The sequence below is a fragment of the Carassius gibelio genome, chromosome B20 (genome assembly GCF_023724105.1).
Source record: "Carassius gibelio isolate Cgi1373 ecotype wild population from Czech Republic chromosome B20, carGib1.2-hapl.c, whole genome shotgun sequence".
NCBI classification, from domain to species: domain Eukaryota; kingdom Metazoa; phylum Chordata; class Actinopteri; order Cypriniformes; family Cyprinidae; genus Carassius; species Carassius gibelio.
In genome coordinates this window covers 25,168,063-25,195,617 of record NC_068415.1, presented here as the reverse complement: position 1 = coordinate 25,195,617, position 27,555 = coordinate 25,168,063, and the positions used below count along the sequence as shown (strand labels likewise).

At 38.5% G+C, this 27,555-nt stretch overlaps 1 protein-coding gene across 5 annotated transcripts in view; it reads left to right on the top strand.

The window, feature by feature from the left end:
* LOC127984356 (lethal(3)malignant brain tumor-like protein 3) overlaps nucleotides 1–27,555 on the top strand; it is an 83,080-nt gene that overhangs the window by 18,894 nt on the left and 36,631 nt on the right. For all 5 annotated transcript variants that reach the window (XM_052586998.1, XM_052586997.1, XM_052587000.1 and 2 more), the window contains 10 exons: nucleotides 2,946–3,075; nucleotides 4,246–4,330; nucleotides 5,387–5,481; nucleotides 8,836–8,940; nucleotides 9,058–9,193; nucleotides 9,310–9,401; nucleotides 9,608–9,759; nucleotides 15,075–15,151; nucleotides 17,290–17,375; nucleotides 17,460–17,570. In XM_052586998.1, the coding sequence (XP_052442958.1) occupies nucleotides 2,946–3,075; nucleotides 4,246–4,330; nucleotides 5,387–5,481; nucleotides 8,836–8,940; nucleotides 9,058–9,193; nucleotides 9,310–9,401; nucleotides 9,608–9,759; nucleotides 15,075–15,151; nucleotides 17,290–17,375; nucleotides 17,460–17,570 (1,069 nt within the window). The remainder of the gene's footprint in view (nucleotides 1–2,945; nucleotides 3,076–4,245; nucleotides 4,331–5,386; nucleotides 5,482–8,835; nucleotides 8,941–9,057; nucleotides 9,194–9,309; nucleotides 9,402–9,607; nucleotides 9,760–15,074; nucleotides 15,152–17,289; nucleotides 17,376–17,459; nucleotides 17,571–27,555) is intronic.

Genomic DNA, 27,555 nt, shown 5'->3' with positions numbered 1-27,555 from the left:
TCCGTTATTGCTCTTCTTCTTCTTCCGCTCTGAAGTCTATGGCATCCCACAGACCTGTATTTTAAAGAGTTATGAAATTTGGCACACAGATAGAGGACAGTCTGAACATAAACCACACCAAATTTGGAGTCTCTAACTCAAACTCTCTAGCGCCACCACTTGTCAAAGTTTGCACTTACATTTGTACCGATAACTTTTTGAACTGTAAGGGCTAGACGTCCTCTAATTACTTGGCTCAAGATGATCTGAATGCACCCTATGACTTTATTCATCATAAAAATGTTTCTGCCATTTAGATTAAAACTACTTTTCCAACTCCTTGTAGACTGTATGTTTAATTTCATGAAAATAGAAACACATCATCTTTGGACCAAGATGATCAGAAGAACTGTTTTTGAATAACACTAATGAATTTGTTACCAAAGTAGATGTGAGACTATATCACTGCACAGCTTTTAATCCATTTCAGCACAGTGCCACCTGTTGGTCAAGAGATTTAATTATATTAAAATTATATGGTTGGTTTCTTTACAATTTGGAGCAGCAAGACGAGTCGAATGTTACTAAATGTCCCCATTGGCTATTTTGAATAAAAAATGTTTTATGCATGCACTGGCATATTGCTGTGAAACTTGCTACAGTATGTGTTTTTGGCACCATACCATAAAGAACTTATTCCATAATCGGCCAAACTTCCTGTCTGCCATTTTGATTCATGGTGAAAATCTACTTTTCAAACTTTTCCAGACCGCTGGTCTGATTTTCTCCAAATGTAACCCAAATCATCTTCAGACAATGCTGGCAAAAGTTATGGATAATGCGTCGATATGCAAAACAATTTTATTTACCACATCGACGAATTTGATTCATGATGCCAAACTGCATCTGAGTCTGTATCTTTGACATACTGACACCGAACATAATGTGTTATCACATCGCACTGACACGCCGCATTCATTTGACTACAGCACCACCTATTGGTCAAAATTGATAATCATATTACTAGAGACTGAATTTATGCATAGGAAAAATGTACTGCTCAGTGCTTGCTCCTCTAAAGCTCAGGAGGTTTAGATGATATTCTCATATGTCTCTCATTTTAGCATCAACAGCATTTCAGATGTTTCTCCTAACATCCCTTAGGTTAAATAGAACTAGACACAAATGTGACACAAAATAAGAGTCAAAACTGAGCATGTGGCGGAAGAAACTTGTCTCTTTATTGTCTCTATCAAGACTCCATAATAGGAATATTCTATTGCTCAGTGGATGCTTTTTCTAACCTCAGGAGATTTAGTAGTGATTCTCAAATATGTCTCATTTTAGTATTAATAGTGTTTCAGATGTCTCTTCTAAAAATCCGTAGGTACAACTGAGACATGAGGAAGTTCTGAAAGAAAGGAATCCGAAAGGACAATCATGTGAGAAACACGGGAGACTTTTTATTGTCTTGCTGTAATCTAACCATAACTCCAGTATTGCTCAGTGGTTGCTTTTTTTGTTGTTGCAACAGGGTTTTTCACCTTTAAACACCGCAGTGTTGCTATAAAGCTTATCAGCTTGTGTATTTCAGACAATCTTCGTGGTTTCTTTCTCATTGTCCAGTCAGTTTATTCAAGAATTTATGAAATCAGTTAGCTTTATAAGTTTTCAGGGTGTGATTTGCTCCAAATGTATGTAACGTACAGTTATATCATGAATATAGACTGTTGTTCAGCTTCATTAACCAACTATTGTTGTTAAGATAAATAAGTTAACATCATTTGTTGGGGACTTCAGTGAAGCTTTGTTTGATTGTAGTTTTTTTGTATGTGCTGTTTTAGTGGCACATTGAGGGAGATTTCTTCAAATCAAGTAAAGCACAAAATGAATGTTCACACACACACACACACACACACACACACACGCATATATATATATATATATATATATATATATATATATATATATATATATATATATATATATATATATATATATATATATATATATATATATATATATAAAATATCACACTTCCTTATTTTATTTAGAAACCGAATAAATAAAGTGCTATGATATTATCATAATTATTAATAATTCATCTTTCATATAGTTATATTTAATGGGTTACACTATGTGCAGTGTGAGGACCAAACCAAATCTCTCTTGGAACCAGGCTGAAAAACCTCTGAACATAACAACATTTTGTTTACCGCTAGTCATCAGCGTTTCATGATAAGATCCAGGATTTTTGTAATTTTAGAGTCTTGATGGAATTATTGTTGCAAATCAAGTATGAGTTGGCTTCCTCTTTAAGAAGGGATTTAAAATGATGCACAAATCAGTAGTGTTCACACATTATATGATGTTTACTAGCAAAAGTGTGTTTAGGAATTAATAGCGTCACAGATTTATATCATACACAAAATATGTGTTTGAGATCCCCCCCCTTTCATGTAGAGCGTTGAGTACCCAGAAAAGTGCTATATAAATGTAACAAATCATCATTATTATTATTAAAATGTATTGAACAATATTATTATTTTTATACTAACACAAAAATGACTAAATGCAGATATTAATCGCAGTTGCGGCGAGCTGGCGGTGCAGTTGCTGGCAAACAATCAGAACACACTATACTGTTAAGAAAGAGGCCACAGGATGTTGTGAAAGGGGACTTCCTGTCTCACACAGACTTAACCTGTGCCATGCTAACCCAGAGAGAGAGAAAGAGAGTGACTCCGTTGAAACAGACCACTCTGTGTGACATAGGCTCCGTAAACAGGACATGTTCCTGATCATATATAATATTGTCTTTCAAACTATGGGGGCTCTACACATAAAAAGGTGTTATAATGAATCTTTAATAGTATTTGTGAATCAGGCTGATGTTGTAGCAGAATCTCATGGTTAAAGCATGCAAACAGTATAAGTACAGAGTGTAATGTGTTGTTGTGGAGCAGAGAGCTGAAGAGAGAAGGCTCCAGAACAAACGGAGAGGTGCTGGGGAGGAAGAGATCCCGTCTGACCGAGAGACTCGCTGAAGACATGGACAGCTCCATGGAGATCCCCGAGGAGGACGATGAAGACTACGTCAGTCTACTTTTACTCTTCATCTTTTGTTTTCAGATTCCTCTGGCCAGTTTTACAGAGCAGTGGTGTGTGGGAAAGACTAAATTAGGTCATTACTTTCTGTTTGCAGCCTCAAAAGACCCGCAAACACTATCTGTGGTACCTGTACACCAAACTCTAAACAGCATTTGGTCAGTGTTAATGAATTAGAGCAAACAGGATTTTTTTTTAATTCCCTTTCTTCAGCATAATTAGCTTTTCCTTGTTTTCCCAAAAAGCAATATCCAAGCAGCTTTAAAATGAGATTTGCTCTTGAAGCTAAAGGTGTTGCAGAAGATATTGACCTGTTTTCAGGGAATATATAAAGGCTTACCTGTTTAAACCAGGCTACAGTACAGTAGTTTGCATATTTATACTGACCTGTATTTTTGACACCTTTATATAGTTATAGTATTTATGTAGTTTGCACATTATTTAAAGGCGAGCACTGGGTCTGATGTGAAATATCCAGTTAATTATAATCAGCAGATCATAGTTTCAGCTGTAATTCAGTGTAATGTTTATTATGTCAGAGATGGGGTTGAGAATCGAAAATGAGTGACAATTCCAGAATCAGATACTTGTTTTAAAATTAACATTTCAATTCCGCCCATCATTTCCTGTGTGCACATCTTTTTTTTTTTTTCTAGCTGGTGAAAAGGGGCTGTTTATTTATTTTTTCTTTGAATCATTCATTCAAGAGATTCATTCAATCTCTGACTCATCCAGTAATGAAACGGGTCAATCTTGGAAGACTCCCATTCATAAATTCCATGAGATTTTGTTTACTTTAGTTTTTTCTTCAGAATTGTGAGAGAACTAACTTTATAAATAAAAGTCTCAGTGCATGCACACTCATGCAGCTCAGTTTTGCCCTGAACAGCTCTTAATCGAGTCTGGTTGCTGTAGCTGGCTGATTTTGTTCATGGAATTCGGCCACAGTTAAATGTTTTGCAAAAAGAGATGCAGAATAAATATGTTATAATCACATTTTTTTGGAATCAAATCAATAAGATTTGGAAGCGCTAAGCAGAATTGGAAATGATAAAATGCAAACGATCCCCCAGATTTCACATTAGATTCCTGTGTTAATGCTCGTGTGTGTGTGTGTGTGTGTGTGTGTGTGTGTGTGTGTGTGTGTGTGTGAAACAGGAAGAGAAAGAAAGCAGGCGACCGGCACGTGGGGCGACGAGAGGCCGCAGGAAACGCAGAGGAGACGCAGCGCTGCTCAGATACAGTGAGACACACTCACACACACACACACACACACACACACACACACATATGGCTGTGACACTTGTCTGACTCTGTGATAGAGCTGTAATCGGGCCTTAAAAGTTAGGCCCGACAGGACCCGAGCCCGACAGGTTTCGGCCCGAGCCCGACAAGTACATTTTGATTGACAGCTTTTTTAAAGCCCGAACCCGTTTACAGCCCGACATTATTCAAATGTGCGCACGCACACAGCTCTTTTGCCTTTTGTCAACAATGAGCAATTAATTCATGTTTTAACATAATTTACTCATAACTAACGTAGACTAGACCACTTGGAAGTTGGAATAAAGAAATAAAATAAGTCCTGTGTCACATCGTAACATCTCAGCATTCTAGACAAAGGCTCATTTAACCTATAAATAGACCAACGCACCAATCAAAACGAGTCATTTAAAAAAAATTAAATTAAGATACATTTTAAATTAAGATGGGTATTTGGCAATAACGAAATTAAGATAAAGGCTCCGCCGGATTTGCTTTATTTAATAAAAGAATAATACCAACATTAGCGTAAACACTCTGTCAGCATTATGCATTAAAGACTCAATGAATATTTAGTTATCATTTGAAAAATCTTTACTCACAGAGATTAGGCTAGGTCTACATGTTTTTGTGGAGGAAAATGATTAAATCCACTGTAGATGTCTTCAGCGCGTTCCTGCGCTCACTGATGGTGCGTCATTATTCACTCATTATTCTCATTATAAACATGGTCAAAACTTTCCACACCTCAGAGTTTGCTTTAGTTGCTGGTGCAACCAAAACGTAATCACCAGAGGCAAGCCTCCGTTACACCTGCTCAGCATTCATTTTCGCATCTTTCTCGCGCTAATCGAAACACATCACATGACCGCGCGTTTACCTCGCAAACCGAAGCGCGAGCCCGAGCCCGACCCGAGCCCGAGTAAGATGATAGAAATTAAGCCCGAACCCGACCGAACCCGTCCGGACCCGTCGGGTTCGGGCAAAGATCTTCGGCTCTACTCTGTGACACCTGTGACTGTTTCCCATGATGCAGCGGTTCCCTACGGAGGCAAGAAGAAGGCGTGGTGTTGGGCCTCGTACCTGGAGCAGGAGAGAGCCATCGCTGCACCCAGTAAACTCTTCAAAGAGGTGAGACCACACACACACACACACACACACACACACACGCACACACACACAGACACACACACACACACACACGCGCACGCACACACACACACTGTTATGAAAGAACACAACCTTTGATTCCACTATGATTCATACATCAATATCTAGTGATGCACCAGTGTAGAGCCTTTGTTTATTATATTTTTGTAATTGATATGGAACTATATACATTATTTTAAAGGGGGGGTGAAATGCTGGTTTTCACTCAATATCCTGTTAATCTTGAGTACCTATAGAGTAGTACTGCATCCTTCATAACTCCAAAAAGTCTTTAGTTTTATTATATTTATAAGAGAAAGATAGTCTGTACCGATTTTTCCCGGAAAAACACGAGCGCCTAGAGGCGCGACGTGTGGGCGGAGCTAAAGAATCACGAGCGCGAGTAGGCTTTTGTGTTTGAGAGAGTTTGGAAGCTGTGACACAGATCCAGAGGCTGAAATTTAACAAGAGCAGCATCAGCAAAGGCGTCTCTATGTGGTATGTATTTAAACTGTATATATTTGGTTAGCGGTTTTGGAAAATTACAAAGTTCCACTTTATGTCGTCTTTTTTTTTTTAAGGTGTACATGTGGAAAGTGCAGTTTGATGACAACATCGCATGTTGTTTACTTGATGTGCTTACGCGCCGATAGCTAAGTTAACAACACAGAGATATTTGAAGCAGTTTTACTCACCGCATGCGGTTCCAACACACGATCAACTGGGCCTTGTTTGTAAAACAAGCATCTTCGAAATGCAGGGAACAACCACAAACACTTGCACAACTCCGTTGATGCTCTGTAAAAATAAACTCCATCCACTGGTCCCTTAATGCTGTTTCTCTTTTGGTAATCTGTGCAGGGTTTTCTTGCCCTGGCAACCAAAATAACACTTCTTTTGTGACATTTGGCGACGCTCTCGCTCTGATCAGTGAACATGTGTTGTGCTCTCAGTGCTCTGCTATACGGGAGCGCACTCTTCCGGCAGAAGTGCCTCAGGACACATATAAGGAAATTCTGCTCCATCTAACGTCACACAGAGCCATACTCGAAAAAAACTTTCAGAAACTTGTGACAAACCGGAAGGAGTATTTTGGGAACAGAAATACTCCTTCAAACGTACAACTTAATTTTTGAAACTTTGTCCATGTTTAGCATGGGAATCCAACTCTTTAACAGTGTAAAAAACTCAGTATGCATGAAATAGCATTTCATCCCCCCTTTAATAAAATAAATTTAAATAAAATAAATTTGATTTAATTTTGTTCAAGCAGCTGATTCATTCAGGACTGAAGTACATTCCTCTCTCTATTCACCATAGTTAATTCAGAACAGATTCATTTAGAAACAAAACCCCATTGTTTGTAACCTGGAGACACACAGAAGTTCTGCAGTGGCTTCAGAGGTAATATTCCACTGGAAGAAGAGCAAAACATATCTAAAATATAACATAATAGGATCTTATTTACTGAACAATGTCACATTTGCACTCATGCAATACATTGTGCTCATTGCTAGTAATATTTGTTTAACTATATTGTATGATATAAATATGAGACAAAAGCTCATATGGGGTGTTTTGCCCCAATCTCTTGAACTTTAGAGAATAATAACTGCGTTCTGTATCTAGTGTATCTCACAGTCAGCTGTTGACCTTCATCATGTTCATCATCAGTTAACTGTATGAAATGTAATGAGATGAACTACTCAGGTCTGAGTGTGGTGGGTGCGTTAATTGTGTTAATAATTCATCATCATCTGTCCACAAAAACTTCCAAAAACATTTTAAGCTCACAGCATGTACAGAGATGGAGTTCACTGCATTTAATATGAACAAGGTCATGAGCTGATGCCCTTCACTTTCTAATATTACTGTCTAATATTTATAATTCTGGGATCCTGATGTGCATCTGTGTCTACTGTATCTGCAAGGCTGAATAACAGTTATCTTTCTACATAATTACAGAGATTCCTGTTGATGTATCTATTTCAGTTGTTGCACATTTCTATGTGTTCCTGAAGGATGAGTGATTTTGAACTAAAGGGTTGAGTGAATGATTCAGTCTAACCTGCAGAAAGAATCACTACATATGATATAATTATTATGATGTTGGCCGTAACTCTGTATCTAGTGGCTGACAATGGCTTTGTCAATACAGACACAAAGCAGGGTTAAGATAATAGTAATCGAACACAATTTCATGCCAGCAAACGAAGGCACAAAAACACTGTACAAAAGCTGCTTTAATAAAACAGACTATATTAAAAATAAATACTATTAAAATGACCAGTTACTGGTGATTTTTCTGTCTCGCTGATGCATCATGGGATACATCATTGGTTATTGGCTGTAACAGTTCAGGGTTTGTGTGGGGCTTAAGAAGTCTCAGTTAAGCTCTTCAATCAGAACAGATGCATGCATGCACTACTAAAACTGTACAGTATCGCATCACTTCCCACTTCCACAGGCTCTTTGAAAGGATTGCACTCTCACGCTAATTAACCCTGTTTAGTAAATCTGGCCCATGAGTCTTGTTTTGTGAAAAATTGAAGAAAATGAAGTGAGTTTATGTTTAAAACATGAACAAATATGTGCCATGTGGGAATGAACACTAGTTTTCCCTCTGAATCAAGCAGATTTTTCTGAGCCAGATATCTGTTCTAGTTTTATTCACAAACACTTTGTTTTGATCATTTTCACAGAAAGCATCACTGCTTATGTAGTTTTCTGAATTCAAGAATCTTAAGACACTCGCAGTGGAAGACAAGACACAAATACTGAGGAGTGTGTTGAGAGGGTAGAGGAAAAGTTATTTCTGTAGTCTAGTGGCTGAGATCAGAGCTGTTTAACCCATCCGCTCTCTCTAAAATTAATAAAAAATGAATGAAGATTGTTTGACTCTTGTATTTTAAAACTTGTATATTAAAACTTTAAAGTTTTGCTCATACACATTGTTGTCTGCTCACTGGACATCTACATTTACGGGACCATATTTACATATTTTGTTCCCTTCAATTTATTCCTTCATCTTTAAAAGTCTTAAATGTACCTTTATAAACCTGCAGAAACCCTGTAATGAATGTGCAAAGTTACCACAAATCTCTTTTTTTTTTTTTTTTTTTTTCATTATGGAGTATGAAGTGTAAACGTGTGTGTGTGTGTGTGTCCTTGTTTGCGTGTGTGTGTTTGATTTGTGCATGTGTGTTTGTGTCTTTGTTTTGGTCAGTCGAAATGTAATAGAAGTCAATGGAAAGTCCCCACAATTCACGGATGTGTGTTTGTGTGCGTGTGTGTGTGTGTGTGTGCGTGCGTGTGTGTGTGTGTGTGTGTGTGCAGTATCAGTCATTTCCGCAGTGTAAGAATGGCTTCAGGGTTGGGATGAGACTGGAGGGCATCGACTCTGAACACCCGTCCATGTACTGCGTCCTCACCATCGCAGAGGTAACAACCAGAACTCCAATACTGTCTAAATATGAGTTTAATATCATACTATTACTGTTGTGTTACTTTACATGCCCACTTGTGTTCATCTTATGGCTGACTCGCACATATCTGCAGGTGCTAGGACATCGAATCAGACTGCATTTTGATAAGTATTCAGACTGCTATGACTTCTGGGTAAATTCCAACTCCCCTGACATTCACCCAGTGGGATGGTGCGAGAAAACTGGACACAAGTTGCACCCACCGAAAGGTAAGAGACACCAGCCGTTCATAGAGCACCCAGAATTCAGTTCATGCAGCTTTTGTTTCCACTTTCAGGACTAATGTGTTCCTCACATGACCCGTGTGGTTTCTGTGTCTCTGTAGGTATGAAGGATGAAGAGTTCAGCTGGTCCTCCTACATCAAGCTAAATAAAATACAGACAGCACCCAAAGCCCTGTTCCAGAACCAGAACATGGTGAGAGAGAGAGAGCGTCACATGATGTGTCCCACTGTCCCCTAGATGGCACTGTTAAACAAGACGAGCACATTTAACCTGTTTAAACACTTCACAGTAGAAGGACTTAGTGAAACTTGACTTGATTTTAGCTCCAGGATTCTATTGCATCATGAATTGCTAAGATATCATTGGCTGATACACTCATTCTGACTGATGTTTTTCAGACGGTGACGCCGTCGGGGTTTAGGGTCGGTATGAAGCTGGAGGCCATCGATAAGAAGAATCCCTCGTTCATCTGTGTGGCCACGATCACAGACATGGTGGACAGCCGATTCCTGGTGCACTTTGACTGCTGGGATGAGAGTTATGACTACTGGTACATTCCCATCTTTGAATTCATGTCTTTATGCTTCGTTCCTGCTGTGACTGTCCCTGAAAGAGAACGGTTGTGTTTATCTATGGACAGGACGTCATTTCAGACTTATTAATACACGCAGTAACTAAAGCCAAATGCACAAAAAGCTGTAAGAAAGTGTTTAGTATGAAACCTGATCTTCACTCACTAATTCTTAAGCTGAACATTATTTCAACCCTGATGGCTTGAAAGACATATCACTGACATTTTATTAATATCATTCAGTTTTACTCTCAATTTTACCACATAATCCCTACACAGTTATAAATATTATTATTATTATAATTATTGTAAAATTAAAATTAAAAATGAAATATACAATTATTTAGAATTATATTTATATATAAATATATATATATATATATATATATATATATATATATAAATCACTATAATAAAGTTCATTTTTAACTAATATAAGGGTGAACGTATACATATTAATGGACATACTGAAATACAATACTGACAAAGTATAGAGAAACCCACATCTGTGAACAACATGAAATCATATAGATAAGTTTAAGTTATATTTATGGTCTTTTTAAGCCTTTATAGGATAGTCTGCACCGACATGAAAACAATATTTACATTTGAATCAGTGCATCATTTCTGTAGAGTGGCATCTTTTGTTCTGTTTAACTCCTGCAAACATACGAATTGGCTGAAATGCTGATGAAATTGTTGAAACTGAGCATGCTTAAATCTATCAGATGAGTATCAATTTGAGTATCTTGTTAATTATATCAAGCGTAGGTCACAAGGACTCAAATGGGGCAGGTTCTCGTTCTTATGAGTGACCCAGATATGCTTCTGTGCTGAGTGTGTGTCTTTATGTGTGTGTGTAGATCAGGCAGAAGGCTTTTAACGTCTCATCAATTACTCAGGAGGAGGAGGATAGTAGCACAGTGAACGGCACACACTCTGTGTCTTCAGCTCAGATCACATCTGACAGCTCTGTGCACATCTTCTCCAGCCGTTACGCTCCCACAGCGCTTCCCCACATTTGATTCACTCTATTCAAACAAATCATTTCAGGAGATCAGGAGAATTCTATTTTTAATTCTATTGTTAGTCACGATCAATCTGGGCTCGGTCAGCTTGATTCTAGAACTGCTGGAAGGGACTGTGAGATGCAGACTAGATTTGCTTCAGGACCGAGTAGAAACCCAACACAGCACTTCAGATATTATGCTTGGAAAAATATCTACAGTCGGTGGCCAACCAAGCGTCTGTAAAGTGCATTTGCAGCGTTTGACCACTGAGTGGCGCTTTAACCACAAGTTATCAAACAAGCGCATCAAAGCACATTTTCACAAAAAGACGTCAGCTTTGCCTCTTGATGTGTTACATTCAGTGGCGGCTCCAGACAATTTTGATTGGGGGGGCAATGGGGGGTCCTGGTCATTTCAAGGGGGGTCTCATGAAAACCAACAAAAAATACAGTGGACACGGCTAATAACTGCATATTACTGCTACTTAACACCAAAAACAACACAGCATATCAACTACTTTGTTGATAATTTAATTAATTAATCAATTGCAGTTTGCAAACAATATGCTCAAACTTTAAAGGGTTGGCACTTTAAATGGTTCGCGTCACCAATACGCATTAATCCACAAATGACTTAAGCGGTTAACTTTTTTAACGTGGCTGACACTCCCTCTGAACAGGGCCGTGCAGAGACCTTTGGAGGGGCAGGTGCTCAAAGTATAAAAGGGGCACATGGAATAAGGCTTTAAATGGCGCTGCTCAAAATATCAATACAGCAATATATTTTGCAAATGCTTTGATGCAGTTTTGAAAAAGAAACAATAGAGAAGACACTTTTAAGTTTAAAATAATAATACCTCTGGGATGTAAGAAACTGAAATGTCTTAAATTGTCCCAACCTGATGGCTTTTTCTTCTCTGTTCTACAGAATAATTAAGAACAGCAGTTATAATAAAAACTATAGATAACACTTGTGCCTCTACATGTTCCTCTTTCTCACCAGCCTCTGTCTCCTGGCTTGCTGTTACCTGCTCTCTTTCTGTCACTTGTGCCTCTACATTTCCCTCTTTTTCTTCCTCTTTCTCCATCTCCTCATTTGATCTATTACTTTCCACTCTCTGTCCATCTAGGAACAAGGCTCTATTTACTATTTCAGCATTAATCTATTATTTTAACCATCACTAATACTCTTGCACTTAATTAATAAGTCCACCTTAAATATTGATACAAAACATTAAAAAACTGATACACTGGAATATAGTGATTAATATTATTATTACTGTTGTAGTTGTTGTTGTCTAAAATCGAACACCTTTGCAATGTAAACAAATGACAGGCTACATTTGTTATTCATATCCTTCACACTGCACTTTGATGTCAGGTATATTATGCGGTTTTTATTGACATTGATATTTTTACATTTATTTCCAGAGAGATATTATTGAGTTTACAGGTTAAAGTGGTCTTGCTGTGGTAAACACTGTTGCTATTGTAGAAAAAAAAAATTTGCGTCACATTTAAAATATAATTATATTTTAATTCATTTCTGAATTGTTTTTATTTTTATAATGATAATTCAGAGAATGAGAACATCTGAATAAGCCTTACCATTGTTGTGATAATTATTTTTAAGGCACTCTATGTGTTAAAAAATAAATAAGTACTGTAATATAATAATAATTTAGTCAAATAACATAAAAAAGATCAGACCCCTCGATGCCTTTGAAACTTTTCTCCCTCAAAAAGCACGCTAGTGTTCTTCTACACTACAGGCTACACACAGCAATATATACAAACATATCTGCATGTTCTCACATCAAATCGTTCTTGTAAAATAATAAAAAGTAAATCAAAATCACTTCGCTGAGAATGAAACACCACTTACCAGCTGCCACGGTGTTGAAAATATCCTTTAGCAATTAAAAAATGCTCGTGAGGAATCGTCCCGGTCGGATGAGGTCATGAGATCATCATGTTGGTCATTTTATTTACGGCTAAATTATTATTAAGAAATTGTACTAATATTATGATTGGGCGTGGGCAGGCATTCACAAAAGGGAATGTTATTACAAAAAAAAATTAAGGGGCAAAGGAGCAGGTGCTCAAGTGAACCGGTTCTTTTGGACAATTCGATCAAATAAAACCAGTTGGGGAAAAAAAACGGTTCACCGGATCTTTTGCGCTCGATGTAATGTCATTCGCGATGACCGCCCTTCATTCAAGCCTTCGGTTTACCCGCGCTTACAACACTAGCACAGAATCAGTTCAGAATCAATCATCAAAAGAATCAGCTCGGTTCAGACGAGCTATGAGTCAGTCTGCTTCACGCTGAATCACACATGCGCAGTATCATCAGCTCCTCGGTTCTCGAATCAGACGCGTCCAACAGAAACGGTTCTCGTTCAGTGTACGAATAAATGTCGAACTAATTATTATTTATTATTATTCTGCGTAGTTTGGAGATAATTTTGTTTATATTTATCCCGGATATATATATATAAAAATATATAATCAGGAAGAGGGTGGGGGGTCAAATGGGGGGTCAAGGCGTTTTTTGGCAGGGTCTTGAGACCCCCCAGGACCCCCCCTGGCGCCGCCAGTGGTTACATTTGACCGCTTCAGTCAAGGAAAATTTAAGAAAAACACTATAGTTAAAATATCAAAGTGTAGTCCTTATGAAGTTATGTGCATTTCTTAGAACAAATTCAAGCAGGATAAATGTCAAGCCTATGAACCTGTGCTTATATTTTCTCTAAGCTACATGGTATTAAACCATATTTTAGATTGGACACATTTAATAGGTGTGCAGTATTATTTATATTGTATGAATATTATTCTAAAGAAATTGTGGCATCAGAGCATTAAAAATGGTAGTCTATTTTAGTGAGCTGCCTATATTAATTTTTTTGGGGAAAAAGATATTTGTCTGTATACTGATTAAGAAATTGTTGCGTGTTTTATAAATTATTTCCTTTGTTTTAGTAAAACGTGAGGCACTGTAATTTCGCTCCCATTATTTAGGCCTAATTAAAACAAGAAACTAACAAATTAAACATGCAAGACATAGCTAAATCATTGAAACTCTGAAGAATGGGCTTATTAATAAAACGTCCTGACGTTTAAACTCAAGTTTTAATCAGCAAAATACACACGATGTAAAAAAGAGCTTCATTAATTGACAACTTTGGTGATTTTAAAAGGAGTCTTCTTTACTTGCTTTCAATATAATTTAAGTAAAAAAAAAATTCAGCTGCTTTTAAATGCAGGTGTGTATCATATTCCTTACTGCGTGCCAGACACATAGAATTTATTCTTATTTGTCTACTTATTTATTATTATTTATTTTGGATAGTTGCATGTAAAAAATTATATACTTTGTAATACATATGAAAATGTGAATTATTATTCATATCCAAGTGTTTGTGCGAAAATGATTAATGCGCATGCATGACAGGGAGGCACCCTCTCAATCACTTGAATTTTTTCCTGATAATCAAATAACATAAAATTGGGGTGTCTCACATACATGAGAAATATCATATGTATATATATATATATATATATATATATATATATATATATATATATATATGTATATACACAGTATATTTAGGCATATTATGTAATGACTGCTTAATAACAATAGCCTGCAGTAAGAGCCTTTGTAAAGGTCTTTCTTTTAATTTTTGATGAGTAGACTGTTACCTAAGACTATTGAAATTAACTCACTGTAAAAAAAAGTTTTTTAAGGAAGCTACAACATCATATTATAATGTTATTGTTGTTTTACTTTGTCATTTCATCTCCATTAACAAACCAACATTTTAAAATTACATTCAATTTCCAATCCGTTCCTTTGCGCCACCTGGTGGTAGTTTCGTGAATGATTTTAACACGTGTCTGCGGCGGTACGTGCGGCGGTAATACCCATTTTGGTTGTCTACCTACTGTAAATGTCCTTAAAGTCCAATATTGAAATATATTAGCATTATCTGCCAGAACAGAATGAATTACAACATTTTAGAGTATTTGGTTGAATTTCGATGCTTTTGGAAGACATTAAACCATAGGAGATGCCTATTTTTTTTTTCTTTTTTTAAGTTGTGACCCACAATTGCAGATGAAATGCAAAACTGTGTTCATTTGTGTATTTCATTGTATTTTAATGCATGCATTGTCTGCCCCAAACAAAGGAAGAATTTATAAATAATGTATGGGGGGAGAATGGATTAAACAGTGCATGAAATTCGTTAAAATGCATTTATGTGTTTCTTCTTTTCTGCAGGTGTGATGCAACAAGTCCTTACATCCATCCGGTGGGCTGGTGTCAAGAGAACGGCAGGACCCTCACCACCCCTCCAGGTGATGCAACACGTCAACACACACCACTCATCCTGTTAGAAAGAGGAAGGAGAAAAGTTAAGGTCTGCCTGTGGTATTTTTTAAGCTCATTAATTGCGGCTCTCTGATAATATGCAGGACGATGTTAGTTTGTTGTGCTGGTTTAGATCTTAACATGTCAGAATCAGAATCAGAATGAGCTTTATTGCCAGGTATGTTTACACATACGAGGAATTTGTTTTCGTGACAGAAGCTCCGCAGTACAACAGAATGACAGCGACAGAACATAAAACACATAATAAAAGAATAAAAAATACAAATAAGTACATAGTGAATGACAATATACAAATGACAATTGTAGGCAGGTATATTACAAAATGCAGTTATGTGTGTACATATATATTATGTGCAAAATTTAAGTGTATACTAAGTAGGTGTGTTAGATAAATAAAGTGTATGTGTATATAAATATAAAGTGTAGTGTGTTTGCCGTTATTATCAGCAAAAAAAAAGCCATTCCAGCTGAAATCCAGACTAGCTTCAGAGTGTCTTCAGAGGGACTTCAGTATGAGGACATGGACTCGAGGACGACGTGTGTTTATTCTGACCTGACCTCAGACTAATGTTTGGGATTCAGGAAACACATGTAGTATATAGTTCTTTATTATACCTATGGTTCTCTGCAAGCCAATTGTTGAACCAGGGTTAATTCACCCTTCCACGAATTGAGACATTAAAATGTCTTAAATTGCAGCAGAAAGTCTTAAATTCATAGATTAAAGCATTAAATTATAAATGAAGTCTTGTTTGTTTTTTTAGAATTAAGTGAATTAATGCTTTAAACAAGAACATTTATCTGCAAGTGGGCTATAAAAACGTGTTTTCCCTTTGAATTAACTTGATTTTGTTAAGCCCACTGGCAAATCTATCTTTTTTTAATAACTCATTAATTCACTTCACTTTCAGCTGTTGTGTGTGTGTGTGTGTGTGTGTGTGTGTGTGTGTGTGTAATGGATTAAAAAGTAAAGCCTTGAAGTCTTTCCAAAAAGTAATTGTGCGCTGCTTAGACATCTACATTTAGAAACCATGGTGACAGATTGTGTTTCCTTTCATTTCATTCCTCTAATTATCTGCAATTGTTCTGAAACAATCTCAATATTGGACTTTAAGGACATGTAAAAAAAAATTCCAAGCATAATATCTGAAGTGCTGTGTTGGGTCTCTACTCGGTCCTGAAGCAAATCTAGTCTGCATCTCACAGTCCCTTCCAGCAGTTCTAGAATCAAGCTGACCGAGCCCAAGACAACAACTAATAATCAAGTCAGGAATCTTGGTGTGATTCTGGAGACAGACCTTAGTTTCAGTAGTCATGTCAAAGCAGTAACTAAATCAGCATACTATCATCTAAACAACATCGCAAGGATTAGATGTTTTGTTTCCAGCCAAGACTTGGAGAAACTTGTTCATGCCTTTATCACCAGCAGGGAGGACTATTGTAATGGGCTCCTCACTGGCCTTCCCAAAAAGAACATTAAACAGCTGCAGCTCATGCAGAACCAGAAAATCTGAGCATATCGCACCAGTCCTCAGGTCCTTACAATGGCTTCCAGTTACATTTAGGATTGATTTTAAAGTACTTTTACTCGTATATAAGTCACTAAATGACCTAGGACCGAAATATATTGCAGATATGTTCACTGAATATAAACCTAACAGAGCACTCAGATCACTAGGATCAAGTCAGTTAGAAATACCAAGGGTTCACACAAAACAAGGGGAGTCCTCCTTTAGTTACTATGCCGCTCGCAGTTGGAATCAGCTTCCAGAAGAGATCAGATGTGCTAAAACACTAGTCACATTTACATCTAGACTCAAAACCCATCTGTTTAGCTGTGCATTTATTGAATGAGCACTGTGCAATGTCCGAACTGATTGCACTGTATTTTAGGTATTCACTCTATTTGATGTAAAATCATTTTATATTTTTAAATGTTTTAAATTCATTTTAAATAAGTAATTTAAAAAATCATTTTCAAAGTTTTAAATTGCTTGTTTTATTTTTGTGATAATTTTTCTTCATGATTAGCACTGTTAAAGTGAGCGCTGGTAAATATCATGCTTTCACCAGCCCCTCAAACCTCAATCTCTCTGTGCTGTAGGATACCCTGATGTGAAGAACTTCTCCTGGGAGAAATACTTGGCAGAGACCAACTCATTACCAGCTCCTGCTCGAGCCTTCAAAGTGGTGAGTGCATGTGCCTCTCCGAACATCTCCAGCCCCTGTGAGAGACCCGAGGCGCTGAGGACATCTGCCCCTCTCTCTCTGCAGAAACCTCCTCACAGTTTCCAGCTCAATATGAAGTTGGAGGTGGTCGACAAGAGGAATCCTGCTCTGATCCGAGTGGCCACAGTGGTTCATACGGATGACCATCGACTGCGGGTGAGAAACTATAGTTTTACACATGATGATGGCTCAGGGTGAATCTCCATGTTGGTCTAGAGGGGTCGGCTGAACAGTGTATTGAACATGACATGATAGACAAAATATAAAGAAAAAGTGTGCTTTGTGTTGGTATATCTAGGGGGACACTTGGTTTTTGCTCTTTCAGAATAATGATTTTGAGAGATGAATATGACTATAGAAATAATGATGATAATTTGGAAGATAATTATGGGATAATGCATGGCAGTTTTTTAAACAAATTGAATACACAACGTAGTGGCAAAGAACCACCTGATGTGATGTGGTGCACATTAAAATTGTTTAATTCACAGCTAATCGTGCATTATTCCACTTATACCATGGTCATTTGGCAGTATTTATGAGTTAAAGGGTTATTTCATCCAAAAAAGAAAATTAGGCCTGGTTTTACTCACTCCTGAGGAATCCTAGGTGTGTATGTCTTTCTTCTTTCAGATGAATCCTGTCAGGGTTATATAAAACTAGTCTTTGATCTTTCAAGCTCTATCATTGCAGTCAGCACGTGTTGCATTGCTTCAGTCCAAAAGACCTGAAATAAAAAGCACCTTTCCATAGCGACTCATGTGGTTTTGTAAGAAGAATATTGATATTCAAAACCTAATAATCACTTGAATCTAGCTTGGGCTCACTGTTGGAAACAGAAGGTGCAACGATAGAGCTTGAAGGATCAATTATTAAGTTATTATGGATAATTAGCTCTAGCATTCTGCCCACTTCAAATCACACAGAGATGAAATAGTGCGGTAAGATCACATTTATTTGAATAAATTAATTATAACATTGATTTCAATAAATTATCGAAAGACAGAGAGTGGCTTGCAAGTTGTGTATGTGAATCTGTTCATTTTTCTCTCTATAAACAGTGAAGCTGTAAGTTTAATTCATTCAAAAACAGTGACTTTAACTCCTCGTTGCTGAGAAATATAACAGTGATTCAGTATTAAAGATATTTTATTAACAAAAGTGGCTGGGCAGTGTTAACAACACATTTCTGTGCTCTTGAATGTTTCTCTGTGTACGAGTGATATATGTGTGTGTGTGTGTGTGTGTGTGTGTGCATCAGTGAAACCAGCTCATTGATATAGAACGGTGATTAAACTGAATTAGATCTACCTGTTCTTCATGGTTTTAATGCACACCTTTCAGCCATCAGAATGGAGTATTCAGATAGACCATGGTATAACTGTCAATAAGTTACTAGCACTCAATTCACCCAGATTCATGTGATAGGCCACTGTGTAATTTACTCTACAGGATCTATTCAGTCTGTTAAATATTATGAACTGAATAACAGGCTCGTGGTTAAAATCTCATTTTATAAATAATGACTAGTTTATGTTCCTTCATTAGACTATGCAAACATCAAATGTATTTTGCCAGATTCAGTGCATCTAGAATGTGTATTTTTTTGTTGGATCTGATTTGTTCGATCACAATGTTCTCATCCAGTATGTGTCTAGATGAAGTCCTGACTGGTATAGCTGCGTTTAAAGACTTTTGATGAGGTCCAAACTGGTTTCTTTGCTCTATCCAGTCATCATCAGTGGAAAAAAATCCTCTCTATGAATGTGTTGGTTGATTATTTTCCTGATCTAGCTAGGACAAATTGTTTTTTTAATGGCAATCACATTTTTATTATTGTATTTCTTATTGTCGTATTGTAATTTCAAGGGGGTAAAAAACATAATCCAAAATGCGGCATAATATGGAGCTCATTTTTAAAACACATTTTGATTTGATTTATCTTTTCACAGATTGTGTCCTACATATGGACTGAATATGATCTGATTTTTGCTCACGTATCCAAGCATTCCATCACTGATTTCTTGCTGTTTCCCAGCATAATGGCTGTAACTGTCAGTGAAGATGCAGTGATGCAGTGCTGATTCAGCTGACGGTGATCCCATGACAGCATCTGATCTCTCAGCTGTCTGTTTGGGAGTTTAGATGCGATCAGGATGAGTCATCTGTGCTTTTCCCGTCGTGTGGGCTGGAGGGAAGCTCTGCTCCATATAGAAATCTTCTTTTGAACACGATCTGTCAGTCCTCTGGCTGATAAAGACTGATAAACGTCTGCTCTTCACACACATGAATGCGTGTATGTGCCAGAACCATTAGATTAGATTAGATTAGATTCAACTTTATTGTCACTGCACATGTAGGTACAAGGCAACGAAATGCAGTTAGCATCTAACCAGAAGTGCAATAAGCAGTAAGTACAGAATAAAGGTCTATAATATGTACAATAACTATACAGGTAAGTATTATTGACATAATTTACAGATATTAAATACTATAAGCACGATATACAGATAGGTGTACTATGAACATACTATACAGATGGGCTATGTAAAAGTGTATGTACACTATAGGCAGAACTATGAACATAATTTACAGTATTGCAATGGACAGTAAAGTGCATAGAAAAAAAATATTTCAATGTGCAAATGGATTATACATTGTTCCTGGATGAACAGGCAGTAGTGCAAGTAATAACAAGTTACTTTTTGCTTGTTGTGAGTAAATAAATAAATCAGAGTGTTGAAGAGGGGGAGGAGTCTATGTGTGTGGTGTGGGGGGAGTTGAGGTGTGTCAGAGGGCAGAGTTCAGCAAGGAGACAGCTTTAGGGAAAAAGCTGTTCCTGAATCTTGTGGTCCTTGTCCGGAGGCTCCTGAAACGCCTTCCGGAGGGGAGGAGGTTAAACAGTTCGTGGTCAGGGTGAGAGGAGTCCTTGAGAATGCTGCGAGCTCGACGTAGACAGCGTTTCCTCTGGATGTCCTCAAGAGCAGGAAGCGGTGTCCCTGTGATGCGCTGGGCAGTTTTCACCACCCTCTGCAGTGCCTTGCGGTCAGCCACTGAGCAGTTCCCATACCAGACTGTGATGCAACTGGTCAGGATGCTCTCGATCGCACACCGGTAAAAGTTCACCAGGATGGTTGAAGACAACTGGTTCTTCTTCAGTGTCCTGAGGAAGAAAAGGCGCTGGTGAGCCTTTTTGACGAGGCTGGAGGTGTTTGTGGCCCAGGACAGTTCCTCCGAGATGGTGGTTCCCAGGAACTTGAAGCTGGAGACACGTTCAACAACCATCCCGTTAATGTGGATGGGGTCATATGTGCCATTGTAAGTTTTCAGTCATCACAGAAGCAGTGCTGATCATTTCAGTTCAACACATCGTAATTCATGCCAGCATTGCTTTGGATTCGAAGTATTGAAAAACGGCATAAGTGCTGATGAGCATTTCCTGGAAAACAACATGGATAAGTCAGATTTGATTGCATTCAAAAATCATTTCAAATGCTGGAAACTAAAACTTTTACAAAACACTGTAGGCAGTATTTAGTTTGCCTCACTCCACCACAAATTCTTTAAAATTACTGGCTTTCAGAGCAGAACAGGAATGAAAAATAGAAGAATAAAAGAAGCAAATTATAGCAGCATTCAATATAAACAATATTTATTATAAAAAAAAAAATAAAAAAAAAAGATTTAAAGTGAAACTGAAACTACTGCTCTAAAACTATGTTACTGTACCTCTCTCAAATCCAAATGTGTGGACTTTGTGCATATTTTGCATGCTAGATGTTACTTCCGAAACGATCAGAGCAAGACACAGTTATACTAGAGATTGACACGGTCAAGCATTCACAGCTGTTCACACTGAGTGATCAACAAAACAACTTGTAGACATTCATTTTTAATGAGTTGGTTGTTTGAGGCAACAGTAACGATGGTTGGCAATGCATCAAAGTTGAGTCATGACTGATATGCAGTTGATTAGAAACACCTACTATCAACCAACAGGCCTCATTCCCAGCTGTTGCAAGAAGCAAAGTGAAAGGCGATTAGTCAGGTCTTGCCATTTTTAAGTGAAGTGTGCAACAGGTGGTTAACAGTCTGCGTAACCGTCTGGCTGTAATTGCACATGTAGGTTCCTAGAGGGCAGCAGAATCCACACACATCATTCACACGGACCGAGAGAAATAACAGATGTCACTCTGTCTCACACTGTCTCAGATCTGCCTCCTCTCCCGCTCACGCTGTCTGTGTGCTCAGCCGGCATTTGTGATCCTCCACAAAAGAGTGAGCAGAGGTCCTTCAGTCTCTCTCTTAAACACCCAATCAGTACTCTGTTTACACGTATCGCTCTTGTTCATGTGTCGGAGCTGTATAGTGCACGACGTCCAGCTCCAGTGCTGCTCTCTCTCATCACCTCTGTTCGCTGACAGTCACTGGAGCTCAGTGCCTTGTACTGGATGAATTTGTCAGATTTCCACTGTTTTAAAATCCCCCATCAATATTTCTTTAAGCAGCTGTAATTAACTTGGAGGAAAAAGACCTTTACGTCCAGGTCTTTGATGAGTCTCTGCAACGCCCATGACTATCCCACAGGAAAAAGAGAAAAGGGTTTGATTTATTTGGCATATCTGGATCAGTAGTTTATATGATAGCATTTTAAAAAGTCTTAAATCCATTGCTCTGTAAAAATGAGTTGTTTGTTTGCAATTTGTTGAACCGTTTTCACACTGGTGTTTTTCCCTCAGCATGTAGACATGCTATAACCCCACTACTTAAGAAACCCACCCTTAAACGGTTAGTTCACCTAAAAATGAAAATAAGCCTGTGTTTTACTCACCCTCAAGGCATCCTAGGTGTATATGACTTTCTTCTTTCAGACGTACCCAGTCGGAGTTATATGAAAAATTGTCCTGGCTATTCCAAGCTCTATCATTGTAGTCAGTGGGTGTTTCTGTTAAACATTCCACAAGAAATTCAATAAAGCGCACACATCCATAATAAAACGTGCCTCACATGGCTCCGTGGGGTGAATAAAGGCCTCCGGTAGTGAATCCATGCATTTTCATAAGAAAAATATCCAAATTTCAAACTAGGGGTGCACGATATATATCGGCCGATGATTAAAGTGCATCTAGTCAGTGAAGCTGGTTATCTAATCAGCGGTAAATACCATCAGGTGCGTGATTTCACATCCGCTGACCAGCTTTACTGATGAGATGCACATTAATCATTGGCTGGAATATATCGTGTACCACTATTTCAAATGTAATAAACCCTTTCCTCTCACTTCTGGTAACCTTCACACGTGGAAGGCGTTCCAGTGGATGACGTAGGACATGGGTGTTGCATGATTAGTGACTAATACGGAGAGAGAACAAAAAAAACAAAAAACACTGGTCATGATTTAGAAAGTACAAACTGAATTTTTTAAAGAAAAGGATGCTTCGAGGGTCAGTAAAACACAGGCTAATTTTCATTTTTGGGTGAACAAACCCTTTCACCCATCTATTTTAGAGAACTACAGACCAGTTTCCCTTATTAATTTCATTGCTATAACGCTTGAATGAGCTGTGTTCCACCAAGTCTCTGCCTTTATCACACACAACAACAACCTCCTCAACAGCAACCAGTCTGGTTTCAGAAGTGGACATTCAACCAAGTCAGTTGTTAAAGCCCTATGACTGGCAAGAGTGGATTCCAAATCTTCTATACTTATCTTGCGTGATCTGTCTGCTGCTTTTAACATGGTTACCCACAAGATCCTCCTGTCAACCCTACTGGCAAAGGGCATCTCAGGAACTGCACTCCAGTGGTTGAATCAGATTTGTCCTTCAATTTATCTTGGAGAGGTGAGGTGTCCAAGTCACAACATCTAACTACTGGGGTGCCTCAGGGCTCAGTTCTTGGACCACTTCTCTTCTCTGTCTACATGGCATCATTAGGTTCTGTCATTCAGAAAGATGGCTTTTCATACCACTGCTAACTCAACCTCGCCAAGACAGAACTGCTTGTGGTTCCAGCAAACCCATTGTTTCATCACAATTTCACCATCCAGTTAGGCACATTAAACATAACTCCTTCAAAAACAGCTAGAAGCCTTGGAGTTATGATTGATGATCAGCTGAATTTCTCAGACCACATTGATAAAACTGTCTGGTCCTGCACATTTGCTTTATTCAACATCAAGAAGATCAAACCCTTTCTGAACATGCTACACAACTCCTTGTTCAAGCTCTTAAAATGTTCACGCTGGACTATTGCGGTGCTCTCTTTGCAAGTCTTCCAGGTCTTTAATGAGCAAAAAAGAATGCACATCATCTCTGTTTATCCATTTGCTACCAATAGCTGCTTGCATAAAATTCAAGGCATTAATGTTTGAGTGAAGTGAAGTGAAAGTGACATTCAGCCAAGTAATTTGTGCTCTGCATTTAACCCATTCAAAGTGCACACGCACAGAGCAGTGAACACACACACACACACACACACACACTGTGAACACGCACCCAGAGCAGTGGGCAGCCATTTATGCTGCGGCGCCCGGGGAGCAGTTGGGGGTTCGATGCCTTGCTCAAGGGCACCTAAGTCGTGTTATTGAAGATGGAGAGAGCACTGTACATGCACTCCCCCCACCTACAATTCCTGCCGGCCCGAGACTCGAACTCACAACCCTTCGATTGCGAGTCCGAGTCGCTAACCGCCAGGCCACGACTTTCCCCGTACACGTCACACTGGCTCTGACCCCTTTACCTACAGTAAATTCATCATTGTAGACTTATGGGCCCCCTAGAAGCTTGCTTTTCTGCAAGTGATTCGCTTTATTGTACCATCCCAAAGAGGCACAAAATCACTTTCATGAACTTCGAAATAAAATGTTCCTTCCTGGTGTAATGACCTGCCCAACTCAATCTGAGCAGCTGAGTCCTTAGCCATCTTCAAGAACATCTCTTCATCTCTTCACATCTCTTCCATATTTATTTTACCCTCTAACTCTAGCACTCTCTATTCTTATTCTATTCTATCTTTTTTAGTTTTATTTATTATATAATAAAAAAAACTGTTACGTGTACTGCTTTAAGCTAAAGGAGACTAGCACTTGCATATCATTGTTCTTTTGTTGATTTTGATTGCTTCCATAGTCCTCGTGTGTAAGTTGCTTTGGATAAAAGTAACTAAATGTAAATGTAATGTAAATGTAGAACAAAGTCTTAATTGTAAAAATACAGCAGGATCGGTAGATCTTCAGCGACAAAATGTAAAAAAAGTGCAGTTTGATTTAGAGCTAATATCATTAACTAAAACTAAAACCAGTAATAAAATAATAATACATTTAATAATAATAAAATAATAATAAATATAAATATATATATTATATATATTTCAGTTATTTTACAAGGCATCTTTTCGCATTTCTGTTTAAAATGTAGTACTAAAATAATTACAACTGAAAACTAAAACAAACAAAAAAAAAACTATATGAAAACCTATATAGACCTGAAAAAAAAAAAACATGGATAAAACTTTAAAAATAAAAATTAAATTTGCGATAAACGAAAAATATAGTAAAATCTCATTAAAGGTGTAAAAAAAAACACTATAATAATATATCAGTTGTTAGAGGCATAAATTAATTAAAGCAATTAAAAGTTTGTAGTATGTTGATATTGTTTTTGATATGTGCATTTTTTTATGTTATTTGTATTGTATTACGTGACTCTGGTTAATTTTATACATGAAATACATGCATAACAAGGAAAAGATGGAAGAAGAAGGAATTTGTGCTAGACATTAATTTGACTGAGGGAAAAGCGAACATTCAGGTTTTTAAAACTTAAGTGTAAAATAGTTCAGTTTCTTTTATAATGTAACTTGACACAAAACAAAGTTTAACACTACAAGTTATGGATTCCCATGTCAAATCCTTTGTGCAATAGCTTTGTGGAAATAGTGAAGAATGGAAAAAGAAACGGTATCATTACATCAGTGATACTAAAATTGCACTGGTTGTGAACAAAGCTAAAGGAAAATGAGATTGCTAAATGGATGTGGTCATGACATGGACACATGCACACTGGAAGGAGATTAAAAGAGAGTGAGACTGATGAGAAGAATGCAAATGAATCATTTCTTTATCTCAAACTGTCACACAGTGAATCACAAAAGCCAGTCTGGTCTGGATGGGCGGCACACAGCCAGTCCACTCAGCCTCCACATAATGACTGTCAGCTGTGCTGTGAACACCACGAAAAACACAGCTCGCCTTTTAGTCCACCCTGTTCCTGCAGTCCGGCTGATTTCCCAGGAACCCGTTTTATCAGAGTTGTGGAGACAGGCTGTCATTTAAGGGCTGTTGCTCTTTTCTCCTCTTTGTTGTGATTGCAGCAGCTCTTTTCAAAGAGTTCTGAGAGTCTCAAACACAATATGACAAAATCACCCTGCCAGCCGTCTGATCGTTGCCAACGTTTCCTTAAGATTCCTGTTCAAACGTTAACATCTCTAGAGATGTGCATTGCATTATGAAGATAATCTTCTCGAGGGACCTTGAAATGCTAGTAACCAAGCTGTTCCTGCTTTCATCTGAAGTGCCGTGGGGTGTTTGTACCTTATGTAAGAATAAAATCTCTATTTATCACCACACTAGCAGCTCATCTGGGATTTGTTGGGACATGCAAGCAGTCACCATAAAAAGAAAACATGACCCCACAGGAACAGGCTCTCCTGGCCTCAGGTGTCTCGATTTAGGGCAGTCTTTGGCATTCATTTAAATCAGGGGTGTCAAACATACGGCCCACAAAAGTGTCCAGTTCGGCCCATAGGATGATTTGAGAAATAATGTAAAATAAAAAAATAAAACATTATCTTAAATAAAATAAAAAGTGTATTCACAACAATATTTTATTTTTAACTTAAAGAAGAAAACAATAAAAATAAAAAAACTCAATATGGATCAAGCGGCACCAAAATCTCCAGCAGCACATAACTGATGATAGCTGTGTTGTAATGATGCTGGTGTGGGAAGTATCTTGTGATTTTAAAGATGTCTAAAAGAAGTTCCTCTTCAGGAACTCGAGCTGCGTCGAGAACGTTTGGGGAACGCGTCCAGCATGACGTCTCTGAATAACATGTATAATCAGTCCAAAGGAGGGGCGAGACGTCATAGGCGGGTGACGTCAGAGACCAGGAAGCATAAAAAAAAAGCGGCGAAGCCGGATATCAGCCTTGTGTCTTCAGCAAGCGCTCTGTGTGTGTGTCAGTCGCTATCTGTTTGTGAGTCTTATTTAGTGTCGTTTGTCCACTGATAAACTCCATTGTCAAAGCTTCAATCAAGGGAAGTTTTGGGCGAGAGCAGGCAACGCTCAGGCTGTGTGTTTTTCCCTGCCAAAAAAAAAAAAAGGGGTAGGGACACACGCTGCTCGTGTGTTGTCTGCTTGAGAGTGAAGCGCGCAGTGTCAGCTCTCGAGGGAGTTGACGGATGCGATGCGAGCCTTTGCTTCACTCTCAGAAGGCTCTCTTTGAGGAGGGAGCTTTCAATGGCGTTTCTCACGGTGCCAGTCCCGCTTTCGCCGAGGCGAAACGGTGGTTGTGCTCGCGGGACTCGCTTTCGGATCTGCTGGAAGGAATGTAAGACGGGCAAGTCCCTATCTTCTTTCTTAGCCACCAGATCCGGCGCCCGCTCTCGGTGGTCGGAAGCCAGCGTTTGCGGTACTTTCTCCACGATGAGAGGGCGCGACGGCGCTGCCTGTCTTTCTCTGAGGAGATTGATGTGGAAAGGCGTCGATGAGCTTGCCAGTTACACAAGTACCAGTCACACAAGCACCAGTTGCACAAGCATATTATGCCTAATATTGACATAAGCAGCACTGATGATGAGTGGAGCTCGCGCAGTCAGCGCTTAGGGGCTGACTAGGCTTTTCTCGCTGTTAAGCGGTCCGCTCTCGCCGGGCACGTTCTGAGGAGTGTGTCCGTGCATGCGATCCTGCAGTTGCGGTCGCGCTGTTGCCGAGGCACAGCGGCGGCCGCGATAGCGGGAATCGCACGTGATCTGGCGAACGGGTTGGAGACGGCTCGTCCTATCTCCACCCGTGTTCACTAGATCTAGAGCTCATTCTCGAGGCTTGGAATCCAGCGCTGCAGTTTCTTCACCCTCTGA